Here is a 14960-nt window from a genome sequence, read left to right on the forward strand (position 1 = left end):
AATCTGTTGATATTTTGTTAAATCATGTCAGTCACATATTGACTTAATGGTAGAGAGGGCCTGAGGTGAGAGCTGAGAGATAGATGCTGGGCATACACATTTTGTAAGATGCCAAAATGAATATCAGTAAAAGTTTGAATTAGTTAGGGAATATGTAATGCTTCAGCTTTTGCAAAGTAAGGCTGTACAGAAAGGGGCCACTTGAAAGCAGTTATCAACAATGTTCAATAAGCTAATGGACTAGCCTGATGCCAAACTACTACGTCATTGCTAAAACAACACTTTCGTTCAATAGGGCTCAGCGCCTGGTTTATGTAAAAAATGCCATTCAGAACCTCCATAGTGAAATCGATTTTTAACAATACCTGATAAATATTTGAAGACAGCCTTAATATAACTCAAAGGCTAAGTGCTGAAGTATGCCTCCGTAGAAACCATTAGCCTGCTTCCTTTTTTAGTAAATCCGAATTAAGTGAAATCCACCAAGACGACAGTTACCATGGAAATCAAACTGATAACTAGAGAATGGCTCAACAGCACAGCAATAGAATATAAAACTACAATATATACATTACCATTCAAATGTTTGGGTCACCCTATGATGACCTCAAATTTTCTGAACAGATTTCAAAAAAGATTTTACAAAATACTTAAGTGTACAAAAGAATATAATAATCCAATTTACACAATTTATTTTGTAATGTTCTATGCAAAAGACATTGACTGCAGCTGAAATCAAATACTTTCAGAGTACACACAGTATTCAAAGACCCTTTTATTTATTTTTGTTAAACAAATACAAGGAGCAACTTTAGTACACAGAGCACTCACATTATTTTTTGACCTTTTTGATTTCTATCAAATGTTGCAGTTGTTCAGCTCAGAGTTGTCTGGGCTTCAAGGCTTAGAATTTTGTGGAAATAGAAAAATGTGGATTTGACTTATAAGAGTAAGAAGAATAAGAAGTGTGTGGTCACTGAGTTCTACAGTAAACACACCAGAAGCTTCAACAATAACAGTAAATACCAGAAAGAGAGATTCCACATCACATTAATGATTAGGTCAGGAAAAAAATATAAATGGTCATGAGAAAGAAAACAACCTGACCTTTACAGAGCCCATCTCTACTGTCTGCAGCACTCTGGGGTCTGTCTGGAGGACAAGACTAATTTCATAAACAGGGCTTGAGCTCATTAAAATTGACCCGTTTCTTCCAGAGAAATACACATGAGATTGCAACTTGTTGAATGAAGGCTGCTTTTGCAGACAGGATAAGATAAAGAGCATTTGTTTTAGCTGACCCATATGAAATGTCATTGGTGTGTGGAGCCAAGCTACAGCTTCAACATCCATCATTTAAACATGGTAAAATGTTTATGTTTTTGGACCTCGTTAATATATATCAAAGATTTTTTGACATTTATAATGATGTTACTCGAGCACCAAATCAGATTATTAGAATGATTTCTGAAATATCATGTGACACTGTAGACTTTGGAGTAAAGACTGCTGTAAATATTACATTAAAATACTACAGAAAACAGTTTTCGAATTGCAATAATTGTTCACATTATTAATGTATGTACTGTATTTTTGATCAAATAAATGCAGCCTTGCTAACAAACAAACACACAAAAATCTTGCCAATCTCTAACTATTTCTCTAATGGCAGTATATAACTGTTTCGAAGGATAGCTCATAGTAAACATGGTCCAAATTTGTTGACTTTCATAGTAAACAACTGTTGAAAAATTCTTCAAAATATCTTCTTTTGTGTCCTGCAGAAGAAAAAGTCTATATATTGTCTGAAATGACAAGAAGGTGAGTATATAACAGGGTATTTCATTTTTGTGTGCATCGCTCAAAATTATATTTCCTTTTTTCTGTTGTTTGATTAAACAGCATATTATTATTAGTATAGACTTTGTTCCTGTTCTTCAGCTTCTAAATAAGACCTAGAATTTCAAACTTTGAGCAACAAATACAGCTATACCTTCAACTGAATTCCTTGTCGAGATTGATTAAATGTTCAGAGGTAGCTAGCGCTCATCTGTTGTGATAAACACAGTCTCTGTCTCTTGGGCAGGACTGATGAGACAATCCCATAGCTCTGCAGGGGCCATCTGTCACAAGATGCCCCAGGCTGCAGGGCTTTCCTATAAAGACATCCTCTTGCTTTGCATGATTTACACAAGGGAAAAGACTCTGCCTCATCTGATTTTAGAGGGGTGGAGTGGGAAAGGAGGAGGACAACAAGAAAAAAAATGCAAAGGGAACATCCTTCCTTTCAGAAGTCAACACACAGGGAGAAATAACAGTTACATTATCTTTAATATAACATTAAATAAAAGATAATTAGCTTAACTAAACACAAAGTTTATAGAAGCATATTATAAATAAAAGAAGAGCTGTAGAGCTGCACTGTAGGGCAGGGTCACTTAAGGACTGGTCTTTGTCTATTTGAGATGCTTAACAGCTGGACAAAATAAAGAACAATTTGATACAAATGGAAACCGCAGAATCCATACTGAATAGTCAGATTATTTAAGCAAAGAAGGCCATTTGGATTGATCACATTATCCCAGTCTTCTCAATTCACGTACATCCTGTCTGGAAGTCCACTGCATAAAACTACCGTTTATGCTTTTTCAGCTAAACGGTAGTTTTCCACTGAGAGCTTGCTTCAGTCCCCCCTCCAACCTGCTAAAGGCTCATGGACTCCAGCAGTTGTGCGAATGTCCCTCGAGTCGTGTTGCTCTACTGCACCGTGTGCAGATGCCCTGACAGTCGCCCATTTCTCTGTGGACGCCAGAACTAAGCTTATGTAACGTGCCAGGACGGGAAGCCAAAAACTCCTTTATCTTTCCCCTGAATCAGCACTGAGCCTGCTCGCTTGCACATTTTCTCTCGCTCTGTTTCTGCTCTCTACCACCTTTTCTCACTGATGGACAGCAGCACCTGAGAGGTCCTCGTGGCCATTCCCCAGACATTTCAGCACACTGTTTGGCTGCCTCAGTCATGTGTGACCTCTCTTCTGAGATCGACACATAAATCCTAAGGGGAAAATGTGGGCCAAAAATGTCTCTCGGGCTAAAATAAATGCTGATCAGGAAGGATAAGTTCTAAAGAACAGCTGAAGTTAGAAAAACAAGCGATAACTTGTATGAGCTGTTCTCTTAGGGCTGCACGATTAATCGTATTTTAATCTCGATAACAATATCCACCTTTCTCATTTCATTAGAAATAATCGTCACAATATTGGCCAGCTCCCTATTTATCCTGAAACGTGTTTTTAATTTGGCATTTTTATCTTGCATTACTAACAAGTCTTCACTAGCGTTCATGCTTGTGGCCCCAAAACAGAGCTTTTCTCCTTTAAGGATACATTTTCTGCACTGTGTTTTATTTAATTGGTGCAATCTGGCAACCCTGTTCATGCTCACTGATGGCGGAAAAAGTGCTGATGATGATATGAAAACATACAAGTTTAGCAATATCTCCACAGCGATATTCTGCTTCCATGAAAGGGTCATATAGACAATGTGTTTTTTCACAAGCTATTTGTACTGTTTGTGTTACCAAATGGGCAATGATCAAACTTTCACTGAATATCAATAATGGATCTATTGTGTTTACTAAGGTGAACTAAAGAGATCTTATTGCAAAGTGATACCTATGGGTCTTTATTGTTCTTTTGCACTTTAATCTGTGTAAAACTTTTAACTTTATCTATTTTTCTGTATTGCTTTATTGTATTTAAATGTTCTGTTATTTTTGTCATAAGACAAAGTTATGTAACCTGTTATACTAGATGACCACTTTTTTTAAACTAAATTGTAATACCATGATAATACCGTTACCATGATAAAAAGCATTACCAATGAATCGCAACAGGAAAATCTGATACCGGCATATCCCTAGAATGTACATAAACAGTCTACATGTTTACATTTACTCATATAACACTCAAGGTTTCTTGTTTGGTAAACACAGGGTTGGATCCTCAGTGGTTCAGCTAGTCATTTTTCATTGAAAAGAAGCCTGAAATATCACTGCAAAACATAAAAAAAAACACATCCCTCACCTCCAAATGTGGGCCTGGGTCCTTAATAATACATGATGTGTAGTACACGCATGGCAGAGAGCTACACAAAAGATTACAGGTAAAGCTAAATATTTTATAACCTGGCTCCTTGGAATAGGCATCAGAATGTATTCATTTTCTCTCAAAATAAGATTGCTGAGATTGTTTCCATATGACTGCAGGATAAGTATAAGTTAAATGATGCTGTACAACTGTTATGTAATAAACTAGAATATTTAATTACCCCCCCCCCCAGATGTCATTAATCATAATAATCAAAAATATGTGTAGCATATCAGACCCGAACCAGACAAATTAAAGATTCGATAATAATGAATAAATGAATCAGGGGCCGTTCACATATCTCGCCTAAAAACGTGTAGAAAACGCAAGGCGTGCCGCTTTCTCCTTCTTTCCAAAGCGCTCGGCAGTTGCGCCCCTGGGGCATCTGCTGTTGCTAAGCAACAATGACGCGCTCTCTCCATGAAGACGCGGAAATTTCAGCAAAGGATAAATTGATTTGCAGCACTAAAAATCGCTTGCAGTAACTCTCCTGCTACTAAATTTATTTCAAAATGGCAATCCATATACCGCTATGGTCAGCTGTTCCTTCATATTGGCTGAGCTTTCAATGCTGTTACGGGAAAGGATGAAGCTGAATGTTTAGTTCTTGTCACATGACCCGCAGTGCGCTTGTGGCATTCTGAAAAGTTGAGATGTCTTTAACTTGATGCGGTGCGAACGCGCCTGGAAAAAATGTGCGCTTCGCACCACGTGCGCATCGCGACGGCGTCGCTTCTATTATGAGCGCGCATAAATTGGAAATAACGAAATAGACACGATATGTGAACGGCCCCTAAGAACTGCGGTCTTCTACAGTACTTCAAATATGCCGTGGAAAATCACAGAAAGTGACCGAATTAAAGAACATTGTTGCGGCATCTCTCAAGCAACGAATAAACACCGCTAACTTGGAGAATGCAGTGAAAACTCCTCTTCTCGGTCCACCCTAGACCCTCGGCACAAACATCTCAGGTTTCTCGATGAAAACATGAGAGAAGTAAGAAAAAAAAAACTTTTTTGAACAATATCAGAACATTTTCCTTGATGCGAGTGGTGCGGATGCAGCCGCCACCAACGATGACGGAAAGCCCAGCCGAGACGAGTGGGGAACAGTTCTTGCTGGAGCCATGTATTCCACCAGATGAGGATCCCATTCAGTGGTGAAACGAAAACACAAAGCGTTTCACAAAACGTATTCGCTTAGCACACCGTTATTTGTGAGTCGGCCTTATTGTTAACAGACTAAGGAGTTGATTTTCCCCCGATCATGTTCACATGCCCGTATTTCTTAACAAGAACAGGTAAAACAATATAAAAATAAAAGCAAAAAAGATTTGCTGACAGTTTAAAAGTTTCAAAGTTAAGTGTAGGCTGCGTTCTACAATAGACTAATTGCTGCAGGCTGCTTTACGTTTTTTCTTTGTTAACTTTTTTTTTTTTGCTTTTAATCTGTACTTTTGTTTGTTTGCACGCATTGTTAAAGGTTTTCAGCTACAAAACACGATGTGTAATGTTCAAGCTTATTGTGTGTAAGCTTGTTCAAAATGACGGAAACAATAAATGTTGCTGAAAAATAACGTCTGTCTCATTAAACTTAATTTAAATAAATGAATATTCGAATATTCGTTTTTTGTGAGCTCAAATATTCGAATGTGATATTTGCGAAAAACGCCCATACCTAATTCCTAGTGCCACAAGTCGGAAACAAGATCCTTGGATTAACTTCCCCCCACCTAGCAGAACCACACTGAAATTCGTAAGGGGACCTTTTAACCTCTGGTCTCCACAGAACATCTTTATGTCAGAGAATGGCACAGGAACTGTCTTTTATAGATGTAAAAATGAACCAAAATGAACTCAAAAAGACTTATAAATGAATATCAGTCCATTGCTTAACTCCATATTCATTTATATGTAACCCACACATTTGACTACCATGTTTATAATCACTTATTGTGTATGTCTTTTAATAACTATTGGATAGCTTAAGGATACATATTCATGTTTAGTATGTATGTGTTTGAATCTGTTAGCTTGAAACATTCCTGACCATCAGTTATTTGTCAAATGTATCATATTCTTGTTATAGGAATCATGTCCAAAATTATACCCTGCAAGAGCGGGAAGATTCAGACCACATGCTTGATAAGATAATATATAATTTATGATACCCGAGCAAAGACAAGATCTAATTGGTCAAGACAACATTTGAGGTTTGGCCAAAAGGCCAGTTTAAATACTCAGGACACCATCAAATTTTGCTTTTAGCTTTTAGCTTTGCTTCTTAGCTTTTGCTATCAGTCATACCTGCATTTAGCTTTTGCTCCTAGTCATGCTTTTTGTCATCACTTATAGCGTTCCTTGCAGATTTGATGTTAAATGGCTCATTCAGTGAATCGCAGGGTGTGAACAGCCATGAAACAGTGATTCTGTTCAAATTCCCTTTAAAATCTTAAATGATTCCCTTTGAGCTAAAAGTTAGCAAGCAAGCAAGCGCAAGGTTGGGGGTTCGATTCCCCGGGAACACATGATAAGTAAAAATTGATAGCCTGAATGCACTGTAAGTCGCTTTGGATAAAAGCGTCTGCTAAATGCATAATATATATATATATATATATATATATATATATATATATATATATATATATATGTTCTGAGGCAAAACCAGGCAAATTTATTAAACAACATAATCCCATGTGTCCCCCCAATATCCCATCAAAATCTTTTTAATATAGCATATTTTCTTGGGGAATATTTATCAATTTATTTTGTAATATCCCTTTAAAATGTGTACAAATGTGTGTTGGGTTTGTGATATTAGTTGGTTTGTGTCTTCAAAATTTAAAAGATACTTAAAGATACTAAAATATCAATTAACATCAATCTGACTGTCAATCCCTCACTAAACAATTATTTTAGGTTAGTTAGGCATCTTGTAAACATTCTTGTCATTTCTTCTAAAGTTTAAGTGCCTGAGCTTAGCCAGAGCATATTTATGAAAACCTGGTGTACTCTTTTAGAAATCACAACAAAGGCATAGGATGTTTTGACTAACTATGCATTCCAGCATTTAACTGCTGCATGTTCAGCAGAGCTAAGAGGGTGGGGAAAAAAGACAAACTGAAGTTATGTTTGCCCATCTTATCCTGAGGGCTCTGAATGTGTTTCTTTAGAGTCTTCGTCATCATAATTACACTACCGTTCAATGACCAGGATGTTTTATCGTTTGTTTACAGCGGTCAAAAATCACGAAGCACCACATTTCTCTCCTCTAAGACCGTTTCTTCACTATATGCACTGAGCAACTTTTCAACTGCTTTTGCTTTCCCCTCCAGTGACTCTAATTCCATTAAACTCATTACAATAAGTGAGCCACACCAGGCTTCAGCATACAGAAGCCATAAAGCAATGATTGGGGTAATAATCAGAGCCTTCACTGGGACATTTTAGCAACTGTTTGAAGAAGCACCATTTGTGGTGCATCGGTCATTGGGCATAGCTAAATGATGTGTTCGCATGCATATAAAGGAAGGCATTAAACATGTCTCTATCTTCATTTTGGCAGACTGGGCAAGCTCATTAGTGGGGAAATAGCTGCCAGCTGGGTTTTCCTTTGGGAGTTGGCTTCCTTATACCAAGTTCTCAGGCTAAAAAGAGGCAATGTGTAACAAACGGATTCACCAAGTGAAATGATTCCAAAACAGAGCTCATAACAAGTCCCCGTTCAATAGCCAGGAGGGGATGTTCCACAGCTTTCATAAATAAAAGATTAATTTCCAGAAGACTGGAATGTTTTAACTTTAACAGATTGGATCCACCTCCGCTAGTTTCACTGGAAAATCTGAATAGTTTCAATTTAATGAGAGTAGCTTCGGGATGACACAAACCAGGCCAAATATAGTCAACTGATGCTTATCACATGGAGTCTGTTTTTTGGAGGGTGAGGCAATCAGTTCTGGTCCTGCAAGCCAATTAGTCAATAAAACACTCCAGTTATGCTAAAATATACAGCTAGGATGCAGTTTTAACAACTGTGATGTAAATCACCTTTCACAAAACTATGATTAATGAAACTGCGTCTTTATTTAATTATGCTGTTACCATTTATCACAAGTAATAATGCACAAAAGGTTGCAGGTAATTGCAGTGTGCTGACTCTTCATTTGTGAATTTTACTTAACAATATTGCAGAAATGTATTGCATAATTTCTTCCTTCCTTTTTGTCATGGGAATAACTTGGTTATCAATTGCATGAGACTCCTATGGGCCAGAAATTACTAATGCAACCAGCAATTAGATGCTTTATAGATGAAACCTGATGATACATCCTATGTTGATCCACCAATTTAGGAGTGTTGTGGTTAAAGATTGAAATGCTTGAGGATGGTTGGACACCAGCTGATGATACCAGCAAGGATGAGGCATCTAATGATATATCCTAAGCCAAGTGGGAATTCACTTTTGCAAATAATTTATCTTTTGTATTCTTCACAATCAGCTCCCAAAAATCAGAAAGGTTTAAACAAATATGAGGAGGAGACAAAAGTTTCAGTGAAATGCTGTACTATCACAGATAAAAATGGTATATCAGTGGCTCTCTTTTGACTAAAATGTTCTTCTCTTTATGGTAGGGTGACCATATGCGCCGTTCATACGGGACACGTCCCAGCCAGGATTTTAATAATGCCTAAAACATCCAGAGCAGTTTGACCAATAACATGCAGGTATTGTACATAATCAACAAATCGTTGGGCTGCGTGTGAGAAGGTGAGATCTAGAGGGAGCGATCAAAGCAATGCAAATATGCGCACGTGTTTGTTCGTTCGATTGATTTGAAGCGTCGCTGCGCACAAATCCGAAAAAAAAATAAGGAGCAGTCTGCTCTGCGCTTTCTAGCTCTCTTGAATGTTACACAACGATCAGCCTGCACAGTGCAAATAGCCAAAACCTGTATATTTTAGGCAATATTAAAATACTGGCTGGGATGTGTCCCGTATGAACGGTGCATATGGTCACCCTACTTTATGGCCAGTGTTGGCTTTATATGGGATTTTAGAACATTCTCACGTTTCCACAAAATGGAATGCAGCCAAAAATGTGAGTTAACACTATAGCTCATAAATAATAATATAAAAGGGATGAAGCTACTGCAGAAAATGATATAGTGATAGCATATATTTAAGGTCAGTGTTTGTTCCTTTAATAAAAAAAATGCTTACTGAATCCAACCTGGCAGCTGAAAGCTTTTATGATTACCTAGAAGACAAATAAAAGAAACAAGATACAGAAAAATAGCAAAATAGCAATACATCCGCTAAATCTATGAATTGTCATAGTTTAGCCCTGGATGTATCAAAGACATTCTAGGAGCCTCTTTCCTTTTTCGCTGTGTGAGTGATTTGGACTGTCTGAGGGCATTTCCCTGTCTGCAGCTGATTTGACTGGCCTCACAATTGTGCCCTTGACAGCATGTCACTGGTACCAAACCAAAAGAGCAGCTTAAGGCTGACACACCACGGAAGGCTTATGTCTTCTACTGCACCATCAGTGCAAAACACATTCTTTTTTGTAACCATAAATGATAGTCATTGTTTTTCCTAATGTAGGAAGGTGACAGCCTTGTGTCATCTCAACTAAAATAAAAATAAAAAATCACAATTCATGTTTCAGTCAAGACATCTTGTTATATTAAAGAAGCATGAAACTGACACAATCGCTAATGGAATTTTCTCTGTTTAGTTGTAGGCTTGTATGGTGCTTTAAAAATAAAAGTCAACATCAACCTAAAGCTCACTCAGAAATGAAAATGTTGTCATAATTTACTCACCCTCATGTAGTTCCAAACCTGTATGATTTTCTTTCTTCTCTTGAACATAACCGATAATTTAAAAAAAGGGTTTTTTTCCTCTAGTTGAAGGTTTCTTCAAATTATTTTCTCTTGTTCCACACAAGAAATAAATGAATTATAAACAAAGGCAATGTCCAAAATGTACCTCTAATGCCCAAAATGCTGACCATTTAATATTACATGGCCAAATTTATATCAAAGTGTAAAACGCTAAAAAATTACACAATTCTCACATTTTACTAACTTCAGTTTTTGCTATTTTAAATGTGGTTCTGAAAATGAAGACAAGTAAAATCAACCAATACAAGAGACAGAATGAAATGCATAAATTAAATACATAAAATATAGAAAAATACTGAAATCACCTCTTGATGGCCTTGTAGCAAATGATGGCAGTCAGGAGGAGGAAGACCACAGATGCACAGCTTACTGTCCCCAGTACTAAGATCTCCATCTCTTTCCTCCATGGTGTTATGGGGGATACCGTGGAGGGAGCCACTGGAAGAGAGACAAAGTGTTAAAAAGACTGCAGATCAAATAACAATAAATGAAGAAAGAGGATATGCAGTATAGGGATGTGCAAAACTGCAACTACTAGTGAGTCTTAAGGAAGCCCTGAAACAGCTAGATGAAGAACAACAGAATGCAGGGTTCTCATTTTATCTTACACTAATGAAAAATTAAAATGCCCATGACAAAAAAATAAAGATTAATAAAAACTCAACACAAAACAGTCAGATGCCCAAAGACACCTGTGTACATAGACCAAAATTTATGAAGTATTTCTGAAATCTTGTTATACGGCAAGATCACAAGCGTTATAAAATTTGTCATAAAAGTGGTGCTTTGATGCCTGTATCAAAAATACATTTTAAGATACAAATTCACAGAGCACCTTTAAGTTAGAAAAGACAGCTTCACTAGTTAGTCAGTTGTTGGACCTGTCCCTAATGTAGAGAACAATACCTTTATCACTCTCATATACTGGTCTCTTATACCAGTACAATGCCCAATCACAAGCCTGCAGCATTCTGCTCTACTCCATTTATCATTCCATATCCGAGAGGTGCTTTATTTGGACCATTACACAGCCGTCTCATCCAGAAACATATTAGTGCTTCAGGCTGCTCTACCTTTCCCACCACTTTAAAGTTTGGATGAGTTTTCTCTGGATGGGAACTAATAGTGGCACCTTGCTTTAGTGAGCAGTTTTAATGGTACTTATAAAAATGCACAGGAGAAGGCTAATTAACAAGTTCACTGCCCTCATGAGCACACAGGGCTACTGCTTCTTCTCTCTCACTCTCCCTTCCTCTAGATCTTCATTTCTTGCTTTCCATAATCGCATACCTCACTGTCTCTTTCGTTCTGTTTGCTTTTCTTTCAAAATACCTTTGAGAATTGAGCCTCAGATTCAGATGTATCTGTTCTGAAACTCTGCCTGTTGACAGTCAGTATTTGAGATTGGCAACTACATTTATTAATAAATGTGAGTCTCAAATTCTGTTCATGTAACGGCTTACATTAGCAGCTAAAATACTGTTTTTGTATTAACTCTTCTATGCGTAATCAAGCCTGCCATTTGTTTGATAAAAATTGCATAATATTGTTAAATATTGTTATAATGTGAAATAACTTTATTTTACTATTTTTTAATGTAAGCTTCTATACAAGTAACATTTTTAGCAGTCATTACTCCAGTCGAAGTGATTTCCTTAGTAACCATTCTTATATACGGATTTGGTACTCAAGAAACTTGTCTTAACATTGTCAAGGGTGAAAAGTCTTGTGCTACTTAGTATTTTAGTGGAAACCATGATCAATATTTTTCAGTAATTAAAAAATTAAAAAAATTAAATTCATAACATCTATTTGAAATATAATATTTCTGATACAATGCAAGTCTTTGTTTGTCAACCTTTGATTAATTAAATGGGTCTCTGATGAAAAGCATATATTTATTTAAAGACCTCCAAACTTTTAAATGGTTTTTATATTATTATACGTGTGTATAGACTTTGCTCTCATATATTCTTACCCATTGCATCAAAATCAGCTGGATATCACAGATACGCCAAATAAAACATTAAACTTGATGTGGTAGATCATAGTTAAGAAGGTTAGTGAAAATGAGGGTCAGTTTTGGGTTCCCCATTCTTACCAGCTGAGCACTGGCTCCAGCACAAGAATCAGCATTATTCCACCGGAAAAAAGCAGTGGAACACTGTGACTCTGTTACACAGAAGAAATACTACACACATTGCTCTCTATTATTTCTCATTATTTTCACAAACCTCCCATTAATTAAAGGGAGTGAGGTACTAGCCAGGAGCGTCAGAGTATAAATCACTGAATAATTGTCCCTTGGGTCGAGACCAATGCATCAGCAACTTCATATGGGCTTCTCTCTTGCCGTTTATCATCCTGATTGATGCACCCAAGCCTCACTATTTAGAATGGACGGAAGAAACGCAAACGTATAACTGCGGAAATAATTCAAAGAAGAAGGTAACTCTTGTATTGATTACCAAGTCAGATTCTTTACTGATGAACTACGACACAACCAGAAATCAAAATACATTCTAGAGAAGGCAGAAAGCTTCAGGGCAAGGGAGCATGTCTAAACGAAGATCACCTCAGTGACCTTATTTAAATATCAAAGTAGACTTGTTCATTTTTAAAAACACATACAAGAGGACGTATACTGGTTGACTACACATCTTTAATGCTTACATCAAGACACCATACAGCAAGTACATTTCCGACTGATTATTATTTCAACAGAATTTGTTTGTTTGTAGAGGCTTCTCTGTATCTTCTGCTCATGCTCTCTGTCTGATAACTTAGAGAAAGAGCAAAATGACTAATGTTTGATAATGAGTGTACTGTCTGCCTTGAAGAAAGGTCTGTCCTCAGAAGACTCCTTAGTCTCAGATGGCCCAACACATGCTGTGTGTGTGTTTACCGAGAAATGATGGCTGCCCCAAAGACATGACCTCCAGTGGCAAAGAGCGTCTAGCTTGAGCGAACTCAGTAATTGGACCCTTGTGCATCTGTAGGGAATGTATGAAGCACGCAATGGGAAAGGGGACACTGTGATCCAAAAGGAGGTGCTCAGAATCTTAAAAGGATGAAAATTCTGTCATCACTTACTCATCCACAAAATGATACAAAAGATACATTTTTGTTGAGAAAATTAAAGTCAATCTGACCATTATATATCTATAAAAAAATTCTTCCAAATACCTGCTCTCTTATTCTGAAGAAGATAGTAAGTAATACAAGACTGGAAACAACACAAGAATGAGTTTTCATTTCTGGTTAACGATGCCTTTAACCTTCAAGAAGATGCTTGCAAATGCATCCCTTGAGCTACAAAATTAAGTCAATCCACGGTATAAAATAAAAACAATCAAACAATGAAACTGTGCAGGACTGAATTGATTTAGATTTTTCTTTAAATTTATTATTTTGAAAATGTCTACTCAAGTGAGGACTTTAATTCTGAAAAGCAGTCACATAGTTCAGGAAGCAGGAAGTTCAAGTATTACTGCAAATCACTGAAACGCACAAGAGAGAGTAAAACATCTTTTATTAGATTGTAAAAGCTATGAAGAAGAAAGAAGGGAGTTTGAAACACAAGTTGGAAAACAAAAACATGACACTAGGAAATCTGCTAGGAAAAACAATGTCTAAGGAAACAATGGCGTACATCGCGTCCTGTTTGTTGCTGCCGTGTGTATTGAGTTTGAGCTCCGTCACGTAATTTTTGAACCGACTATATTTTATCTTAAAAATCTATTTTATACACCATCCTTTTCGTTTCTATAATGTGTGAATATATCCTCTCGTATTCTATAACAAAAACAAATCAGAGCGCCATTATCACTAGTTTTATTTTGTTTTCCCGAGTCTGCTATTTAGCTTATAGCCCGTTAGCATCGCCATGGTTGCCGCTAATCCCACTTGCATTGCTAATACTCTATTCACACACATTACCATTGCTTTACTCACTGTTACTTGCTTTAATGGCAGATGTATTTCTACCTTTGAGTGCAGGTGAGGACACATTTGCGACCTGGAGGTGAGGCAGGCCCAGCTGAGAGAGCGGAGAGCCACTCTGGAAACCTCCCGTGCTGATGCTCACTAGTCCGGTGTAAGTATGCCGCATGCTTCTAACATTTCCATAACTCCTACTCTGTGTGATTCTCTGCACAGGGCCGGTGCACCCAGGACGCGATCTTCAGAGATGTCCTTTACTCCAGCGCCAGGAAACCACTGGGTGCATCCACAGTGGAGGACGCAAGCCAGGCCCCGGGCGACGACTTCTCCTGGAACCGATTCGCTCCCCTCTGTAAGATGGATTGTGACGCTGTGATCATTGGAGACTCCATCGACCGACACGTTCATGCTACGCTAGCCGAAGATAAGGTGCACACTCACTGTTTCCCTGGTGCTCGTGTTCTCAATGTTTCTGCGCAGATATCCGCAATCCTGAAGGCCGACAAGAGGCCCAGAGAGGTCGTGCTTCACTCCGGGGTTAACGACACCATGCTGCGGCAGACAGAGACACTGAAGAGGGACTTCAGGAGCCTGAATGAGACGCTTTGCCTTGAACAAATGGTTATTGTCATGGTGTAAAGAACAGAAACTGCTATTGTTAATAATTGGAATCTTTTCTGGGAGCGTCCTTGGCTTTTTCACGGTGATGGCCTGCACCCTGGCAGTCAGAGTGGAACTCCTTTCGGACAACATCTCCAGGACACTTCGCTCCATATGACTAGTAAGCCAATTCAAATTACTACTATGATGACTTTTGTTCTACCCGCTTAAATGATATAAGTACTCACGCTGTCTTATCTGTCGGTTCCCCCGAAAAGTGGGCTCAAAATATACATTTAATGTAAGATTTAGAAAAAATATTATCGTGATTAAAACAGAAAAATGTTAAATAAATGAACAAA

At 37.7% G+C, this 14960-nt stretch overlaps 1 protein-coding gene across 4 annotated transcripts in view; it reads right to left on the reverse strand.

The window, feature by feature from the left end:
• LOC113120911 (proline-rich membrane anchor 1) overlaps nt 1–14960 on the reverse strand; it is a 30620-nt gene that overhangs the window by 2914 nt on the left and 12746 nt on the right. For 3 of the 4 annotated variants that reach the window (XR_003294659.1, XM_026291041.1, XM_026291042.1), the window contains exon 3: nt 10362–10494. Coding sequence is in view for 3 of the 4 variants with exons in the window: in XM_026291041.1 (XP_026146826.1) it covers nt 10362–10494 (133 nt within the window). In the remaining variant the exon portion in view is untranslated. Of the gene's footprint in view, nt 1–10361; nt 10495–14043; nt 14817–14960 lie in introns of those variants that run through there. The other variant, XM_026291043.1, reaches the window with a different exon arrangement.

The sequence above is a fragment of the Carassius auratus genome, chromosome 20 (genome assembly GCF_003368295.1).
Source record: "Carassius auratus strain Wakin chromosome 20, ASM336829v1, whole genome shotgun sequence".
NCBI lineage: Eukaryota > Metazoa > Chordata > Actinopteri > Cypriniformes > Cyprinidae > Carassius > Carassius auratus.